At 49.2% G+C, this 17,703-nt stretch overlaps 1 protein-coding gene across 1 annotated transcript in view; it reads left to right on the top strand.

Annotated features, from left to right (window-relative positions):
- adgrg6 (adhesion G protein-coupled receptor G6) overlaps positions 1-17,703 on the top strand; it is a 36,124-nt gene that overhangs the window by 3,948 nt on the left and 14,473 nt on the right. Inside the window, exons 2-24 of the mRNA XM_056581970.1 lie at positions 122-322; positions 2,130-2,191; positions 2,677-2,821; positions 2,933-3,050; positions 3,879-4,094; positions 4,264-4,331; positions 4,513-4,801; positions 6,473-6,561; positions 6,932-6,984; positions 7,077-7,109; positions 7,531-7,679; positions 8,256-8,367; positions 8,722-8,810; positions 8,915-8,979; positions 9,097-9,233; positions 12,950-13,115; positions 13,691-13,837; positions 14,389-14,505; positions 15,031-15,076; positions 15,235-15,341; positions 15,889-16,016; positions 16,855-17,123; positions 17,552-17,663. Of these exons, the coding sequence (XP_056437945.1) occupies positions 122-322; positions 2,130-2,191; positions 2,677-2,821; positions 2,933-3,050; positions 3,879-4,094; positions 4,264-4,331; positions 4,513-4,801; positions 6,473-6,561; positions 6,932-6,984; positions 7,077-7,109; positions 7,531-7,679; positions 8,256-8,367; positions 8,722-8,810; positions 8,915-8,979; positions 9,097-9,233; positions 12,950-13,115; positions 13,691-13,837; positions 14,389-14,505; positions 15,031-15,076; positions 15,235-15,341; positions 15,889-16,016; positions 16,855-17,123; positions 17,552-17,663 (2,918 nt within the window). The remainder of the gene's footprint in view (positions 1-121; positions 323-2,129; positions 2,192-2,676; positions 2,822-2,932; positions 3,051-3,878; positions 4,095-4,263; positions 4,332-4,512; positions 4,802-6,472; positions 6,562-6,931; positions 6,985-7,076; positions 7,110-7,530; positions 7,680-8,255; positions 8,368-8,721; positions 8,811-8,914; positions 8,980-9,096; positions 9,234-12,949; positions 13,116-13,690; positions 13,838-14,388; positions 14,506-15,030; positions 15,077-15,234; positions 15,342-15,888; positions 16,017-16,854; positions 17,124-17,551; positions 17,664-17,703) is intronic.

Consider the following 17,703-nt stretch of genomic DNA (forward strand, 5'->3'; position numbering starts at 1 on the left):
ACGGACAAGACTCACAGCCTCTCCTGTGGACCGCCCGGCCGTAGCTCCGGCCTCTGAAACCAAGCCTCCAACACGGTTCATTGCCCATTTTGCATATGCCCTCCGACGCCCCGGCTTCCAGACCTCCAAAACCTCCCTGGGCTACATCTCCACCCCTCTGGTCGTGCCCGGCAGGAAGAGACCAAACCCGGCCAGCCTCCGCCCCTCCCCGAGGCCTCTGGTTCTGGTCACCAAGCCTCCAGAGGAACCTGTTCCCAGACCCACGGCCGAGCAGCGGACCACGACCCCGGGGCCCGACGAGACCACACCAGCGCACGGGCCGGTACACAGGACCCAGCCACCACGGCACCAAGACACATCTAGAGCGGCTGTTCCCTTAAGAAACTCCTCTCTCCTGTCACCGCAACACAGGGGCACAACTCCAGTCGCCATGACAACAACCCTTGAAGTAGAAGCACCTCCCCCGTCAAAGGTCACAGCATTACACCAAGGGTCATTCCTGGGTCATCCACCTATAGAATCAGAGGAGGAGGAGAAGGAGGAGGAGGAGGAGAGGGAGGAGGAGGAGGAAGAGAAAGGGCCTCCAGAAGCAAAGGGAGCAATTATGCTATCATCCTCATCTTCATCATTAGTATCATCCTCATCGTTCTCCTCATCACTTAGCAACAGGAAGAACAAACCGATGTCTCCACATTGGTTGCTACTGATGCAGAGTAAGGAAAACCAAACGGATGATGTTGGAAACTGGACGGATGGACTGGAACCAGAAGGGGATGATTATGAGTCGGGCACAGAGGGGTTTGTGTATGATTTGTCAATCCACACTGAGGAGGACAGAGAACATTTTGGTCTGTTTGATTTCGACGACTACACTTCAGATGAGCCCGCTCCCATTCCTACTGGGGAACCTCTGAACGCTGTTACGATTGGCTTTAAAGCAGAACACAACCATTCGCTTGACCAATCGGAACCTCGTAATCCCTCTAACACTGACACAGCCCAAAGTGCAGGCTCTGGGGGTAGAAATGAACATCTATCGAATAAATCAGAAGTAAGGGATGAATCTGGAAGCATGCATAGTGTCGAACATAATAGTGATGAGCTTTCATTCCACCAATCAGAGGAGATATTCGAGGCAGGATTAGGTACAGATAACAGAAGTACATTAGCAACCATGCCAACATTTTCTCCAGTTGTGACTGATCTACAAGGGCAGCATAGTGTAAGAAACAACATTACATTAAACGGAAAACATTTATTCCAGTATGGACACACAACATCCACACATACGGCTTTAAAACAACCCCAAACATCATCTTCTCAGCCCCAATCACCTCTCACCTTCTCACCGTCCAGCTCCACCCCCTCTGTTCTTTCATCCTCGCTCTCCCTCCTCAAGACATTAGCCTATTATCTGAGGCCCAGCCGCCCTTCTCCTCTTCTGAGTGCACTGTCAACTCCTTCTCATACCCCTCTTGCCATATCTCTTCCCCTCGCAGTTGAGCTCGCCCCCCCTCCCTCCCTCCCGCTCTCCTTCACCTCCCACGGAAACCTGCTCCACTCCTCCCCAACCCCCCTGCCGCCACGTTCCTCCTCCTATCGTTCTCCACCTCCCTCATCTTCCCTCCATCTTCTCCCCTCTCTCATTCGAGCCACGCCCCTCCCTCTCCTCTCCTACGACGCCCTCGGTCTCTCTCGTCGTTCCACCCACCGAGCGTCCGATCCATCCATTGCCACCTTGGACCCCCGACGTGCGAACTTTGAACCAGGAAGTGCCCTGAATTCCATTTCTTCATACACACATGACCCTCATGGTCACTTGTCTGCAATGTTCAGCCCTGATGCAGACCACCCTCCCACTGACCAAGCTCTCTCAGACCATCTGGATTTTCAACTTCCAGGTGGATCCGATGGGACCCAGGTGGACCCAGGGGAGTCCCAGTTGAGCCATGCGTCGCTCATCCCCTCCTCTGGGGGTCCTTTGGCAGACCCACCTCCTAGGCGATCTGGACCAACTGCCACAGAACCCACGTCAGAACCATTCTTTTTATCAGACTCTTGGCTTCATGGTTCTGATTGGCTGCGTGACAGAATACAGCCCACCCCCTCGGGCTGGGTGCCGGGGTCAGTCGCTGTCGAGCCGGACCCCCAGCTGCTACTGTGGCCTTCTCATCCTGCTCCAGGGCCATCGGTGAGTCACTTTCTGATCCAGAAGGATCAGAAAGGGGTTGGAACTGTGGCTGATCCTACCGACCCTGGTGGTTCAGGTACAGAGGATCAGACAGGGCTTGTATCCCAGAATGGTGTCAGTGTTCTGAGAAACAACAGACGGACCCCGGTGCTGCCCTCCCCTGCTAATACCCTCCAGCCCCCCGGCCCGGAGAGCGCACGCAGGGGGGCGTTCGTGCAGTCTTTCTTCTCTGTATCTCCTTCCTCTCTTTCGTTGTCTCCGTCCAGCTTGTCTTTCCCTTTAAACGTAAGGCCGCCTTCTATAGGCCCACTGCACGGGCTCTCCGTCCAGGGATCCGTACACGACCCTGTCGCCGCGAGGGCGACAAAGGTCAACCAAGACTTTAGGCATGAGCACATGAGCAAACCCACCGCCTCTCTTCACGCCACCTTTTCCACTTTACCGCGAGAAAACCTTCCTTCCTTCTCAAGACTCCTGTCTCTCAGAGGGACGTCTGGAGCCCAGGGCACGCCCACCGTGCACGGCTCGGAAGACGGGCTTCTGCCTCCCCCCCTCAGACCCTTGAGAGAGCCGATGAGCACGCAGCCCACCGGCTCTCAGGCATATGCAGGGCAGCCTGCGGCACACACTGTGAGTTCCAGAAGGCACGCCTTAAGCTTACAAGCATCCCGTCCCTCTGCCAGGGAATTTGCGACTTCTATTTTCTATTCTCCGAATCCACCTGTCGCCGTGCCAACTCAGACTCCGGTGCGACACAACGGCCTGGCGCCACGGTTTGGCAACGCCACCACCACACCCACCACTACCCAGCATGCCTCAGGGCTGGATCTGACTTCCAACTCAGATTTGACACGCGAGCGTAACCACCAAACCACGCACCGTCAAACGCACACACGCGCTGTTACACAAGGCATTAGTCACGTAGGCAGCCCCTGCGGCCCCCCGGGCGTGGGGGATGACGGAGGGGAATGCGCCGAGCAGGGGGCTTTGGACCTGGACTCCGGTCCAGGACCAGGATTAGTTTACATAGGATTAGGAGACAGGCCAAGTCCGCTGAGACACAGCCTCCCGGCCGGATCGTCCCACTCTCCCGACCTCAGCGCTCAGCTCGAGAGAAGACGTGTGTCTCCCCTCTCTTCGTTTGCTCCCACTTCTTCTCTCCTCTCTGCCTCTGCCCGCGCGGCCCTCCCCTCTCTCACCACGTCTCCCACATCGCTTTACATTTCTCCCAGCCCGATCTCTCCTGTCCCTTCTCGCTCTCTCTCTCCTCCCTTTCTCCCACCTCCAATTGAGCCTCTGGCGCTGCCGGCAGATTCTTCCGGCAAGGCGGGGGCAGCAGCTGGTACTTCGAAGCCCACCCCTTTGCTGGTTGCATTCCATGTGACCCCTGCGACCCCACCCCTTCACGGCAACCATTCAGAATTCCTTCCAGCTTCCACTGCACAAAGTAGCAAATCGGCCACTGCATACCGACCGCCATTAACTCCCAGCCAACTTCCTCCCCGATTTGAAATCTCTGTCCAGCCCCTCGCTGCTCCAGCCCTGGCCAGCCAATCAAATCCCTTTTTTTCCGCTGAAGTTTATAGATCAGGGGAGGTTTCAGTGGGCTCTGGGGAAATACCAAAAAGAGGAACCACATCTGGTTTTATTGTTAGTTCCAAAATACATGTACACATTGAGTCCTCAGGCGACCTGAGCCCAGGCACTAAGAATACAGATGCATTACACATTCCCATCATGGAGGATGCTTCAGGTTCAGAGGTGGAGCTGCACTCTGCTTGGGGATCAGAAACAGCGGCCAGTGTTAACCCCCACAGGAGTGCGCTCGTGGACCACGAGCAGTACGACAGTTTAGCCATCGAAACAACCGAGGATCTGGGATCGGACCCGGCGTCAACGCTAGGTACGCAAGCAACGGCTCGGTCCATGGTGGCCGAGCCCAGCCACCTCCACACTGACTCCGCTGGGCAGAGAAGGCCCGGTGACGCCTCAGTCACCCATCAAAGTGCTCCCGATTCAACTGCCAATGAAACTCTAGCTCTTGTGACCACCACTTCTGGACCCCCCTCAAGCTCGCCTATTGCTGGCCCAGATAGAGGCTTGGATTCCTGGGGAGAGAAATCCATGCTCCCCTGGAGTGGTAACCTCTCTGGAGAGACACCAGCCTCCGTAGATCATGAGCCCTCCCGTGACCCTAGAACCACACCGTCTACAACACCGCGGCTGAAGAGCCGGACCCCTGACACCACACCACGAGGAAACCCTGTCCCCACAGCGGTCGTAGGGGCCCCCACCAGACCCAATCCCCCTCTCCCCAGCAGGGCCACCACAACGGCAACACCCCAACGAAAAACAGACGCCGCGCTCGCAAACCTCTCAAAGCCAACGGGTGGTCCGACCTCAGCGGGGTCAAAGCCCATCTGGGCGGTCCTCGGCGGCAGCGGCGATGGCGATGCGCCGGTCTCGCCCGCGCCCCCCGTAGGCGCCGACTTCCCCCAGCGTTTGACGATGACAAGAGATCCGCCGGCGGCCTCTCTCCCAGCGCCCCTCTGGGCCCCGTCCTCTCCCTCCCCCTCGCCTCCGTCTGTCGCGGCCCGCCCCTGGACTCCAGTAGCCGGTAGCGGTCTTAAAACGGCCACGGCCGCGCAAGCCGAGCCGCGACCCCCGACCTTGAGTTCTGACGCGCGGCCTGCCGGGCCATGCCAATGTAAACAGCGCTTTCATTTAAACTGTCTGTGTGGACTGTCATCGGGGAACAGTATGTCATGCAGTCACCACCACCGTAGACGTAGAACATAGAAACCTCTTGGATGTTGTAGAGCACTGCAAAGAAATCAGGAGTTATTGACGATGCGATGCTCGTTATGGTGATTGATTAGTACAAAGATAGAATTGTTCAGTAATTGGCCTCGGGATAAAGTAGGGACTGATTTGCACTTTAGAAAACCATTGAATTTGGTAAAGAATCTCAATTCCCTCTTTTTTTTTGCAGTGCTGTATGCAAAGCACTAGTGGGTAATCTGTAGCTGTTCAACTTATTTGGCAGTAGCTTCGATTTTCAATCAAGGAGGGCTACATTGCTGATTGGTTTCATTTGATCAGAGGCGGGATTAAGGACATTAACATGGTGTGAGGTTGCCCAATGGCACTTGATTCACGGGCAGGAGCTAGAACATTAACATGGTGTGTAGGCGTCCAATGGCTTTGCAGTAGAATAGCTTTGGTCCGGACAATTATAAGGCTTGTAAATTGCTTCTGACCATCTTTTTTAGGTCACATTTTTGGATTTTATATCAGATATTTTATGCCTTTGTTTATTGATTCTTCCTTTTAATTTAAAATCTCAATTGGATTTTTTTTGTTAAATAAATGTTTATTTTCCTACTTTGGACCTGGATGTCAGCAGTAACCTGACTGGTGCTTTACTAACGTAAATGAAAGGCTATAGCGACATCTAGTGGCCATTTCACATGTCGCATAGCATGATCAATGAAATGGCAGATAAGACATGGAGAAATTTGTTTCGGATTCTTTTCAACAAAAGATAACAATAACTTACAATTCAGAACATTTATAGAAATTTGCTGTAATGGTTACTTCAAATGTGAAAACACTAACCATTTTGGTGGTAAGATATTTGAAACATGTAGACCTATAGCAGAACGATGAAGTTAAATGGGGTCAAAATCCAACCACAAAGTCACTAAAGAATTGTAATAAATTAGTATTAGGAATCAGGCCTATTCTAGAAGCATTAAGTCTGTCATAAATTGATGGACTACATGCCTATTACCAAATTACAAAACTATAATAATTGGTTTGACGAATCTCTTTATTTCATGGACATCATCAGTCACTGCAACTGTATGACTTTAAGACATTTCCAGAGGTTTATGACCGAACATAGTCCTTCTGCTGTGTCTGATTGGATTTCTACATAACTCCATTACTCCGACAGCCATTTTGATTCATCCCTGCTATGAGATGAGCAACGCTAACCCTACGCTCAGGGGCGGCAGAGGAAACATGTCCCATTAAGTCTATGAAATCAACTACACTAAATCCACACTGTGTAACTCTTTTTCTCTTCACCCTCTCTCTCTCTCTTTTGGCCAATCCTTCTCTCTTGATCCCTCTCTCCCTAACTCTACCTCTTTCTATCTCTCTCTCCCTCTCCCTCTCTCTCTCTCTCTCTCTCTCTCTCTCTCTCTCTCTCTCTCTCTCTCTCTCTCTCTCTCTCTCTCTCTCTCTCTCTCCCTCTCTCTGCTGGTCCCGGGTCAGAGGGCCTGTTCTACAGGGTATCTTTCGTGGTGGAGGACGAGGACTCTGAACTGGATCAGGGCGATCTGGAGCTATCGGTCCTGCAGTGGGTGAGACATGATCCGATCCGCGATCCAGTCCTGGATTTACATCTATCTCTTCTTGCCATTTCATAAGCTAAAAACCTGCCTGTTAAATTATGCTATCATGGGTGGAAAGACTCAATAGGGATGATTATAGAGAAAGTATGATTGACTGTGACTGGGTGTACATTTGAAATGCAGTTTTGACACAGTCAAAAGAATGATAGACAGGCAAACAGACAGCCAAGTAGACTAACACACAAAACAGACGAACAGTGAAAAATGATTTTGTTTTCACTTCCTCTGGAGACTGTCTGATGATTTTTCTTAAGATCTGCTGCACGATTCAATGCATTGTTTAAAACTGGACTTCTCTGAAAATGTTGCTTTCTCCCAGCTGAACGAAACGTTTGAGAGCTGGAGCGATGGTGTCTACATAGATTACTTAAGGTGAGAACAACATTCTCACCAGAGGCACACACACAAATACACACACACAAAATATATGCATATTTATTTGTCTCCTCTCTCCTGTGTGTCAGTGTACTGGCAGCCTCAAAGCAGAGAACTTCCAGGTAATTATTGGTGGTTTTTATTTGATTATACATTAATAGTAAGCGGTCGGCTTAGCTCAGGATGTAGAGCATTTGTCTTGTGACCGAAAGGTTGGTAGTTCGATCCCTAGCTCCTCCTAGAGTGTGTTGATGTGTCCCTGAGCAAGGCACTTGAAGGCGCTTTTGATAAAAGCGTCTGCTAAATGCCCTACTTGTAATTGTAATTGTAATAGTATACAATAGAATAGGCTGTAATATTCTCATAAGTGCTGTTTTTCCTCTCAACTCCTTTCTGCTTTCCTCCTCTCCTCTCTCCTCGTTTACTATTTTCTTCTATTCACCTCCTCCCCTCTTTTCCCCTTCTCTGCTCTCTACTCTCTCCTCCTCTCCTCCTCCCCTCTCTCTCCCTCCCATCCCCTCTCCTCCCCCCTCCTCCCCCCAGCTACACCCTCCAGGCCCTGCTGGTGTACAGCCACAGCACCAACGACAGCCTGGGGGAGGCGCTGGTCTCCTCCCGGCTGTCCAGCAGCGGCGGGTCCATGGGCCGGGGGCTGCAGCTCCAGACTGACAGCATCCAGGTCAAGGCCATCGGTGGGTCCTCAGCATGGAACCCACCGCCCGGCACTTCATGATGTTTAGTCTATTCATACTCATTTAGCCAAGGATTTCATCCAAAGTGACTTGCAGTGCATAGTAAGGCCCAATCCCATTTCTACCCATTACCCCTTCCCCTTACCCCTCCCCCTTGTTTTGAAGGGGTAAGGGGAAGGGGTAAGGGGAAGGGTAAGGGGTAAGGGTAAGGGGTAAGGGGTAGAAATGGGATTGGGCCTTGATGTCATTAAATAGCAGGTAAGGGTTAGGGCGTCACCGTCCTCAACAATCTTCCTCCTAGCATATCCTAGCACAACATTCAATTCAATTTAGGTTTATTTGTTTAGCCCTTAATCACAGTCTCAAAGGGCTTAACATATGCTATAGTATAGCATATGTTTTATGTGTAGCCATATGCTATAACAAAGCTCACTTCAGCATATAAAAGTGTATCCTAACGTACATTTGCATAGCATAGCATAGCATGAAAAACAGCGTGTTATTCCCGGCATCCATGGAGCATGGTTCCTTTAACATGAACAGCAGGAGACCGTTGACCTCCTCTCCTCCCCGTAGAGCACTGTCCGGAGGAGAGTCCTCTCCACTACCGCTGGCCCAAGACCCGGCCCACCACCACCCAGCATCTGCCCTGCTTCCCCAACAAGGAGGTCAAGACGTCCAGGACCTGGTAGGACTCCCTCATTGTGTGTGTGTGCAAGCCAGGCCAGTGGCCTCACGGGGAACGCGAAGAACCTTATCGACATAGGCTATAATGCAAACCTAAGAAAACATTGAGACTCCCCAACTCCGTCCTGTGCTACTGTTATAGCTTTTGTTACAGAATGTGCTGTTTTAGTTTCTCAGTGAATCAACAAATAGAACCCTAGACTTTGGGACAGTCCGATTTCTGAACGAATAAACATTCAATATTTCAAATTCACTACACTGTTCAAATTCTCCTCTCTCTCAAATCTTCTCTCTCCTACCTCTCTTTTGTGCCGTCGATCTCTGATTGAATTGAGCGTCCTTTTTCTCCCTCTAGTATGATCAGCTCTCAGAACCTGTCGTCCTATTGGTCCCCCCCAGACCTCAGCAACTGTACCGACATTGATAACATCGAGCTGTCAGCAGGTAAGCCTGAGGTGGCACACATGTACATCAACCTGATGAAGAGTAGAAGTCGAACTCTGTTGGTAAGTTTATTTTCTTGTGTGGTGTGTCTTGAATGTGGACAGAGAATGCAGCGGAGGTGGCGGTGCAACTGGCTGACATCACAAACAATGCGCTGTCCGATGAAGAGGTGACATATTTAAATGACACACTTCACGCAGTCTCTACTCTTATTGCCTTCTCTACTGTACAATGAACTCTTGTTTGTGGTTTATATTTCAAATATTCTCCTCCTCCTCTCCCCCAGGTGTCTAAGGTGGTGACGAAGGTGAAGGAGCTGGTGAACCTAGTGAAGGTCAACTTCACGCTGGCCTCCACTGTGGTCACCATCATCTCCAACATCATGACGGGCTCAGAGAGCATGCCGGCCGCCGCCTCCGAGAAGTAAGACCCCAGGCCCATGACGCCTTCAAATGGTGTCGATCCTTGTGAAACTCAGATAAAATTAAATCAAAATATCTCAAATTAAATTAAATTCTGAAAAACACAGTTTTATTTAAATTTCACATTTCCCCCCAAATTCAATTCAATTCAATTGTATTTGTATAGCCCTTAATCACCATTACAGTCTCAAAGGGCTTAACAGGCCAAATATTTAAGACCCCACAAGGTCAAGAAAAAACTCCCTTGAAATTAGCAAGGAAGAAATCTTGAGAAGAAACACATAGGAGGGGATCGCTTCTTCCAGGGATGGTCCGGAGTGCAATGGGTGCCATAATTTACATACAGGTAAATACATGCACATCATATTGAATTGGTGATGTGGTGCTGGCTGGTTAACCATGAGGAGAGTCCAGGCATCCAGTCCAGTCACTGCAACACGCTAGAACAGACAGAACAGTGAATTAGAACGGGAAAGTACATAATGGAAATATATACTGTGTTATTCATTGCACAAACAAACACAGAGTGGTCTTCACATAACATTTGTGTCGTTTTCACACTCCTATGTTCCAAATGCAAGATTGTAGAGGTGCGTTTTTTGAGCTTTCCTTTGATTAGCTCCACAGAGTCAGCTTCCCTGATCCCCGGTGGCAGCCTATTCCATAGTAAGGGGGCTCGATAGGCAAACGCTCTCTGTCCAGCCGATTTCTTTTTAACCTTAAGTAGTGAAAGAAGGCCAGCTCCCGAAGACCGGAGGGAACGAGAAGGACTGTAAGGAATGATCAGGTCCTTCAGGTAGGATGGAGATATTCCATGCAAAGCTTTATAGGTTAGCAGTAACACCTTAAAATCCGATCTGGAAGTTATTGGTAGCCAGTGCAAAGAGGCGAGAATAGTTGTTATGTGAACAAACTTTCTCGTTCTGGTCAGCTGCAGCATTCTGTACAAGCTGTAGACTTCTCGTGGCAGAGTTTGATGTTCCCGAGAACAATGAATTACAATAATCCAGTCTTGATCATATAAATGCATGAATCAGTGTCTCTGTATCTACTGCAGATAACATTGTTCTGATTTTGCAATGTTTCTCAGATGGAAAAAAGCAATTCTAGTTATACTTCTAACATGTTGGTCAAAGCACAGTTGAGGGTCGAACAGGACACCAAGATTTCTGACAAATGCACTCTGTGGGATGGCGAGGCCATCCAACCACAGTGAGACATTCTCAAATTCTCTGGTCCCACTTTGAGCCGATTATTATCAGCTCTGTCTTCCAAGTGTTAAGCTGCAGGAAGTTCTGTGACATCCAACTGTTTACCGCTGCCAGACAGGACTCAACCTTCTGGATTGGGGCCGAGTTCCTTGGTTCTACAGGAATAAAGAGCTGGGTGTCATCCGCGTAGAAGTGGAAACTAATTACGAAGCTGCGGATAACGTCACCCAACGAAGCATGTAGATTGCAAAAAGTAATGGACCAAGGACCGACCCTTGTGGTACATCAAAGCGTAGTTTGCAGTGCTTCGATTCTGAACCCTCACTGAGCACAAATTGTGTTCTATCTGTAAGGTATGATTCAAGCCAGCCAAGAGCCGTACCCTCGAAACCAACATGGTGCTCAAGACGGTGAAGAAGAATGCTGTGGTCGATCGTGTTGAACGCAGCACTGAGGTCCTGCAGCACAAGCATCAAGCTTGCATTTGTATCCAAAGCAAGAAGGATATCATTTACAACTCTTGTCACAGCAGTTTCAGTTGAGCGGAAATTCCTGAAGCCCGACTGGAAAGGTTCGAAGAGATTGTTCCTTGTCAGATAGTCGACGATTTGCTTTGCTACAATCCTTTCCTGTATCTTGGACAGGAAGGGCAGGTTCGATATAGGCCGATAGTTGCTGACTAATGCAGGATCTAAGCCAGGCTTTTTGGGTAGCAGTTCTATCAACGCAGCCTTGAAATTAGAGGGAACAATTCCTGTGGAAAGCGAGAGATACATAAGCGAGAGGATTGCAGGCCCCACCGTGGAAGAAGTTCCTTGAGAACCTTGGAAGGGAGAGAGTCCAACATACAAGTTGTTGGTTTGATGCCTTTATCACCTTTTCAAGTTCAACCAGAGGAATTGCCTTGAACTCCCGGAGAGTTGCCTCAGAGGTCCCCATCCTACTGGGCAGGACCCCATCCTGCCCAGTAGGATGTGTAGGACAAGTTGCACGGCAAGCATCAATTTCCTCTCTAATCGATTGAATCTAATTTCCAAAGAAATCCATGAATTGACCTGCCAAGAGGGAGGAGCCTACGCTCTGAGTCTGTTTCTGAGTCAGACTCTTCACCGTATCGAAAAGAAACTTGAGATTGTTTCTATTCAAGTTGATGATACTGGAAAAGTTGGCGTTCCTGACAGTAGTCAGTGCACCCTTATAGGGGAGCAGACTGTTGTGCCATGCAAGATGAAAGACCTCAAGTTTAGTCGAGCGCCATTTTCGTTCGAGGATTCCGCAGCTTTGCTTCAGGGTGTGCATTTCTTCATTAAACCAGGGAGCTGTTTTTTTCAACGATCGTTTTTTAATTACGAGTGGAGCAACTGAATCAATGGCAGAAGACAAGGCATTGTTGAGGTAATCAGTAAGGCACTTCAAAGAACCACTATAGTTACAAAGAGGAGCAAGTGAACAGGGTAACTTATCTGCCATAGCTGTAATGGTTGCAGGGGTGATGCGACGACAGCCAAAAGTAGCCTGCTGATCGTTGCAGGCACAGGATACCACCACCTGGAAAGTGAGCAAAAAATTGTCTGATAAAGCTGAGGTGTAGGGAGAGGCCACTAGGTCTGAAATGTCTACACCACGGGTCAAAACGAGGTCAAGCCTGTTTCCACCGATGTGGGTTGCTGGACAAACTGTTTGAAGCCAAGCATATATGTAATGGACAGAAAAGCCCTTGCGAGGGCATCAGATGGGTTATTCACATGAATGTTGAAATCCCCAATACGCAAAATATTGTCTGAATATGTAGCCAGATCAGCTGCAAAATCAGAAAACTCATCAACAAGTGAAAACGGTCGTGGGGGACGGTATACTACAGCTAAAAGGAAAGAGTCTGGAACTCGTTTCGCTTGTCGGGGGACTGAGGAGCAGAACGCGAGCACCTCAAAGGATCTGAATATATATATCTATTCTTAGGCTTTAAATTAAGCTTAGAATTAGATATCCGGGCTCCTCCACCACCTTTCTTTACTTCTCTAGATACTCGTGCGCTAACGTAATTGGGAGGAGTAGCTTCATTTAGGGCTAGACACTCATCTGGTTTTAATCAGGTTTCACAAAGGCCCAGTATCTTATTATCAACAATTAGATCCTGGATCAAGAGAGTGCTTCCATTATATTATTTTCAGAGGGAGTCCGGTTAACACTCATCTCTGAAGCTGTCAGGGAGATAGCGAGATTTTGACGTACTGGTGGGTTTTACACCTCGAGACAGCACGAGGCCGCACCAACGTACACGTTACCAAGGTACAGCGTTATTTTCAGGGGGAGTCTGGTTAACATACTAAATTGCAATGCTGTTCTTTTTTGCACAGAGGTTTGTATTGCTGTGCGAGAGATCGGATATCAAGCTCTATTTCTATCTGCCCTTTCTGTCTGTCGGCCGCCTGTGTCTCTGTCTGTCTGTCTCAATATTTCTTTGTCTCTCTCCCCCCCCGTCCCCCCCCTCTCCTCCGTCTCACAGGGTGCTGAGGACAGTGGATGACCTGGTCCAGAAGATAGAGTTTGAGGGTCCGTCTGTCATGATCTCCTCCAGACACCTGGCGGTGGCAGTCTCAGCTCTGAACGCCAGCAGCTACAATGGGACCTCCTTCAGCGCCTCCATCCCCCCCAACAACACAGACCCCCAGGTACACGGGACACCAAGACCAGTCAGTGTTCAAACCTAACCGATTCCCTAGACTAATAGAGTTGTGTATTTAAATCCAACAAATCACAGGAGACCATAAAGCTTTTTTTTCAAGACCAAACCAATCTCACACTAGACTAATATAGCTTTTTATTCAGACCAAACCAACTACACAAGACTCATAAAGTTTTAATTCATACCTTACCTATCAGACTAAACTCACAGAGCATCTCATTCCCCTCCTCAACCCCGCTCTCCTTTCCTCTCCTCCTATTCTCCCCTCTCCTCTCCTGTTCTCTCCTCTACTCCCTCCCTCTCCTCTTCTCCCCTCTCCTCCCCTCTCCTCTCCTCTCCTCTCCTCTCCTCTCCTCTCCTCTCCTCTCCTCTCCTCTCCTCTCCCCTCCTCTCCTTCCCTCTCTTCTCCTCCTCTCTCCTCTCCTCTCCACTCCTCTCCTCTCTTCTCCTCCCTCTCCTCTTCTCCCCTCTCCTCCCCTCTCCTCTCCTCTCCTCTCCTCCTCTCTCCCCTCCTCTCCTCCCCTCTCCTCTCCTCCCCTCCCCTCTCCCCTCCTCATACAGATCAACTTTGAGACGGACAGCGGTCATCCTCTTGCCCAGGTGACCCTCCCTGCATCCCTGCTGACCAGTGACAGCCTGTCTGAGGCGGAGCGAGACACAGTCGACAGGATCAACTTCATGTTCTTCAGCAAGAACAACTTCTTCCAGGTAGGCTTACGATTCATACACACGGGATACAAAGCCTTCAGACTTCCCTTCACACCATCTATTCAACCTGTCCGTTTTTAACCCTAACCCTGTCAGTTTTGTATCTGTGCACCTGCTTCTGAATGTAGTCCTTGTTTCTGTCTCTCTTTCTATCTGTTTGCCCGTCTCACATGTACATCTTTCATCAATCTTACCATGATTTCTCTTGGAATATGTTTGTCTTAATTTCTAAGTGTCCTGTCTTTCTTTCAGTCTTTTTCAGTCTGTCTCTTGGGCTGTGTGGCTGCATATGTGTCTCCCTTTTTATCTTTCTGACCATTTGTCTGCACATAGAATATGACCACGATTAAGAATATGACTAGTAACACACGTCTGTTTAGGGTGGTTGATGGACCATACATCGCAGCAGCCTTGTTGTAGATTATGTATATTTGAGCTAATTTATCCATCCTGGTTGTGATTAGTGTGTATCTGAGTTTGCCCCATCATCCTGATCATAGTTGTTGTGTATCTGTGCTCGTCTACCAATCCTGGTTGTGGTTGTGTTCCAGGGGGAGCAGGACGGTCTCTCTCTGAACAGCTACGTGGTGGCGAGCAGCGTGGGAAACCAGTCCATCAGCAACCTGCCGGAGCCCATAGAAATACACATCACACACCTGTTCTACCAGGTAGAGATACAGTCACACACCTGTTCTACCAGGTAGAGATACAGCCACACACCTGTTCTACCAGGTAGAGATACAGTCACACACCTGTTCTACCAGGTAGAGATACAGTCACACACCTGTTCTACCAGGTAGAGATACAGTCACACACCTGTTCTACCAGGTAGAGATACAAGCACACAGATGTCATACCAGGTGGATGGGTCTGTCTGTGAGTGTGTGAGTGTGTGTGTGTGTGTGTGTGTGTGTGTGTGTGTGTGTGTGTGTGTGTGTGTGTGTGTGTGTGTGTGTGTGTGTGTGTGTGTGTGTGTGTGTGTGTGTGTGTGCGTCTGTCTGTCTGTCTGTGCGTGTGCGTGTGCGTGTGCGTGTGTGTGTGTGTGTGTGTGTGCGTGCGTGCATGCGTGTGAGCGTGCGTGCGTGCCACTGTGCGTGTGATAATGGTGATTGTGGAATATTGCTTATTATGGTCTGGTCAAGAAGAGTCTCCACAGCCTTAAAGTGACTCATATCTCTGCTATCTCCATCCAGCCCTCCCCGAACCCAGTGTGCATGTTCTGGGATTTCACCATGAAAGGTACGTGTGTGTGTGTGTGTGTGTGTGTGTGTGTGTGTGTGTGTGTGTGTGTGTGTGTGTGTGTGTGTGTGTGTGTGTGTGTGTGTGTGTGTGTGTGTGTGTGTCAGCATGTGTGTGTCTCTTCTTTATTGAATGTAATCTTCCCGTGTGGCCACTAGATGGGGACGGAGGCTGGAACAGAGAGGGCTGCAGGGTTTCCCCATTGTCCAATCACAACAAGACTGTCTGCTTGTGTGACCATCTCACACACTTTGGCATCCTCATGGTGAGACTGATGGTTGTGTGTGTGTGTGTGTGTGTGTCTGTCTGTCTGTCTGTCTGTCTGTCTGTCTGTCTGTCTGTCTGTCTGTGTGTGTGTGTGTGTGTGTGTGTGTGTGTGTGTGTGCGTGTATGTGTGTGTGCGTGTGTGTGTGTGTGTAAATAGATTCAGGTGTAAAAGAACAATTTATTTGTGAGTGTATGAGAGCATCCAAATTGTACATATCCTTTTAATTATTTCGTTGCCCGTAGCAATGGGGCTGGAATTACCAATATCCAGATTGAAGTTAATTATTTTTCAATTATGTTCAAATCAAACTATAGAACCTAGACAATGCAAGACAGTACAGCCAGCCGTGGTTGAAGATGGGACTATAAGCTTAGTGCGTCTCTCAATCTGTGCACCAACCAACGTCCGCCAATAAATCCTACAGTCATCAATCAGTCAGTCAATCAACATCCATTATTATCTTTCCATGACTCCCTTTCTCTCTTGGTTTCTCTCGTCCCTTCTCCCTGTGGTCTCTCTCTCTCCCCTCTGTTCTCGGGGTCAGGACATCTCCGGAGCCGCGCCCCAGATCGACCAGAGGAACACCAAGATCCTGACCTTCATCACCTACATCGGCTGCGGCGTGTCGGCCATCTTCTCAGCGGCCACCCTGCTCACCTACATCGCCTTCGAGTGAGAATCCGTTCATAATAGATAGACACAACTTTATCTACCCCCTTGGGGGGAAACAAGGTTCCGGAGTTAAATCCCTAATAAGACCAACCTGGAAGAAATGTAAAGAGAGGGGCAGCCAAAAGGGTTTGGGTTAAAATCCCGATGTCTGCTGTTTACCTGTAGGCACCCTTAGCAAGATGCCCTAAACCTACCTACTCATCAATGACATGTTGCATACAACTCCAATTTCAATGAAGTTGGGATGTTGTGTAAAACGTAATAAAAAAAGAATATAATGATTTGCAAATAATTGTAATTGCTCAGGGTTTTTTTACGTTTTACACAACGTCAACAGTAATATCGATAATGTCATCATAAAATAAAATCGTAGAACTGATACATTCTACCAAAGAAAATGCTTGCCAGCCCGAACCTCTCCCTTTCTTTAAAAATATCTTACTATCGACACTCCCAGAACCACTCCACTCACACCACCCAGCCAGAAGAGCTACGCTAGATCATGAGCCATAGCTCTATGCCAGTAAAAGCGGACAGAACATTGTGCTTGAGTATTGGAATTCTGAAAGTTTCTCCTTCCTTCCTCCCTCTCTGTCTCTCTCTGTCTCTCTCTGTCACTCTCTGTCTCTTTCTCTGTTTCTGGCTGTCTTTCTCTCTGTCTCCGTCTGTCTTTCTCTCTCTGTCTACGTCTGTCTTTCTCTCTGTCTCTGTCTCTGTCTCTGTCTCTGTCTCTGTCTCTGTCTCTGTCTCTGTCTCTCTCTCTCTCGCTCCTTCTCTCTCTCTCTCTCTCTCTCTCTCTTCCTCCCTCTCTCTCTCTCTCACTCTCTCTCCCCTCTAGGAAGCTGCGTCGCGACTACCCTTCCAAGATCCTGATGAACCTCAGCACTTCCCTGTTGTTCCTCAACATGGTGTTCCTATTGGACGGCTGGCTTGCCAGCATGGACGCTGATTGGCTGTGCGTCTCGGTGGCCGTGTTCCTGCACTACTTCCTGCTGACCACCTTCACCTGGATGGGCCTGGAGTCTATCCACATGTACATCGCTCTGGTGAAGGTGTTCAACACGTACATACGCCGATACATCCTCAAGTTCTGCCTCGTGGGATGGGGTGAGTGCTCAGAATCACCAACAGATTCATCACAGTGCGGGTGTCAGCTTCTGTTCAGGATAGAAATAATCATCTAGACCACAAACAAGAACCACAACACCGCATGACTAATAGATCGAAGACATATGAGAAAGACATCTCTATTTATTGGGAGGGAAGTCTGTTTGATGTAGATCCGTTGTATGAAAGTTAGTTTAGTACACACTGCACGAAAGAAAAGCAAACCGAAGTGGGTGGTGCACTGCAGTGGAGGCATCGGCCTCAGGGGGTGGTCCTGTTGGGAAGGTTATACTGAGACTGTGTGTGTGTGTGTGTGTGTGTGTGTGTGTGTGTGTGTGTGTGTGTGTGTGTGTGTGTGTGTGTGTGTGTGTGTGTGTGTGTGTGTGTGTGTGTGTGTGTGTGTGTGTGTGTGTGTGTGTGGGCCCCAGGTCTTCCGGCGGTGCTGGTGAGTGTGGTGGTGGCAGTGGACAGGAAGTCGTACGGCAGGCAGGAGTACGGCAGAGGAAGTCCAGGAGAGGAGACGCAGGGGTCCTCAGAGTTGTACGTCATCAGCTGATCACTGTATTGATAACATATTCTG

This window comes from Gadus chalcogrammus, chromosome 21 (genome assembly GCF_026213295.1).
Source record: "Gadus chalcogrammus isolate NIFS_2021 chromosome 21, NIFS_Gcha_1.0, whole genome shotgun sequence".
In the NCBI taxonomy this organism is placed as follows: Eukaryota; Metazoa; Chordata; class Actinopteri; order Gadiformes; family Gadidae; genus Gadus; species Gadus chalcogrammus.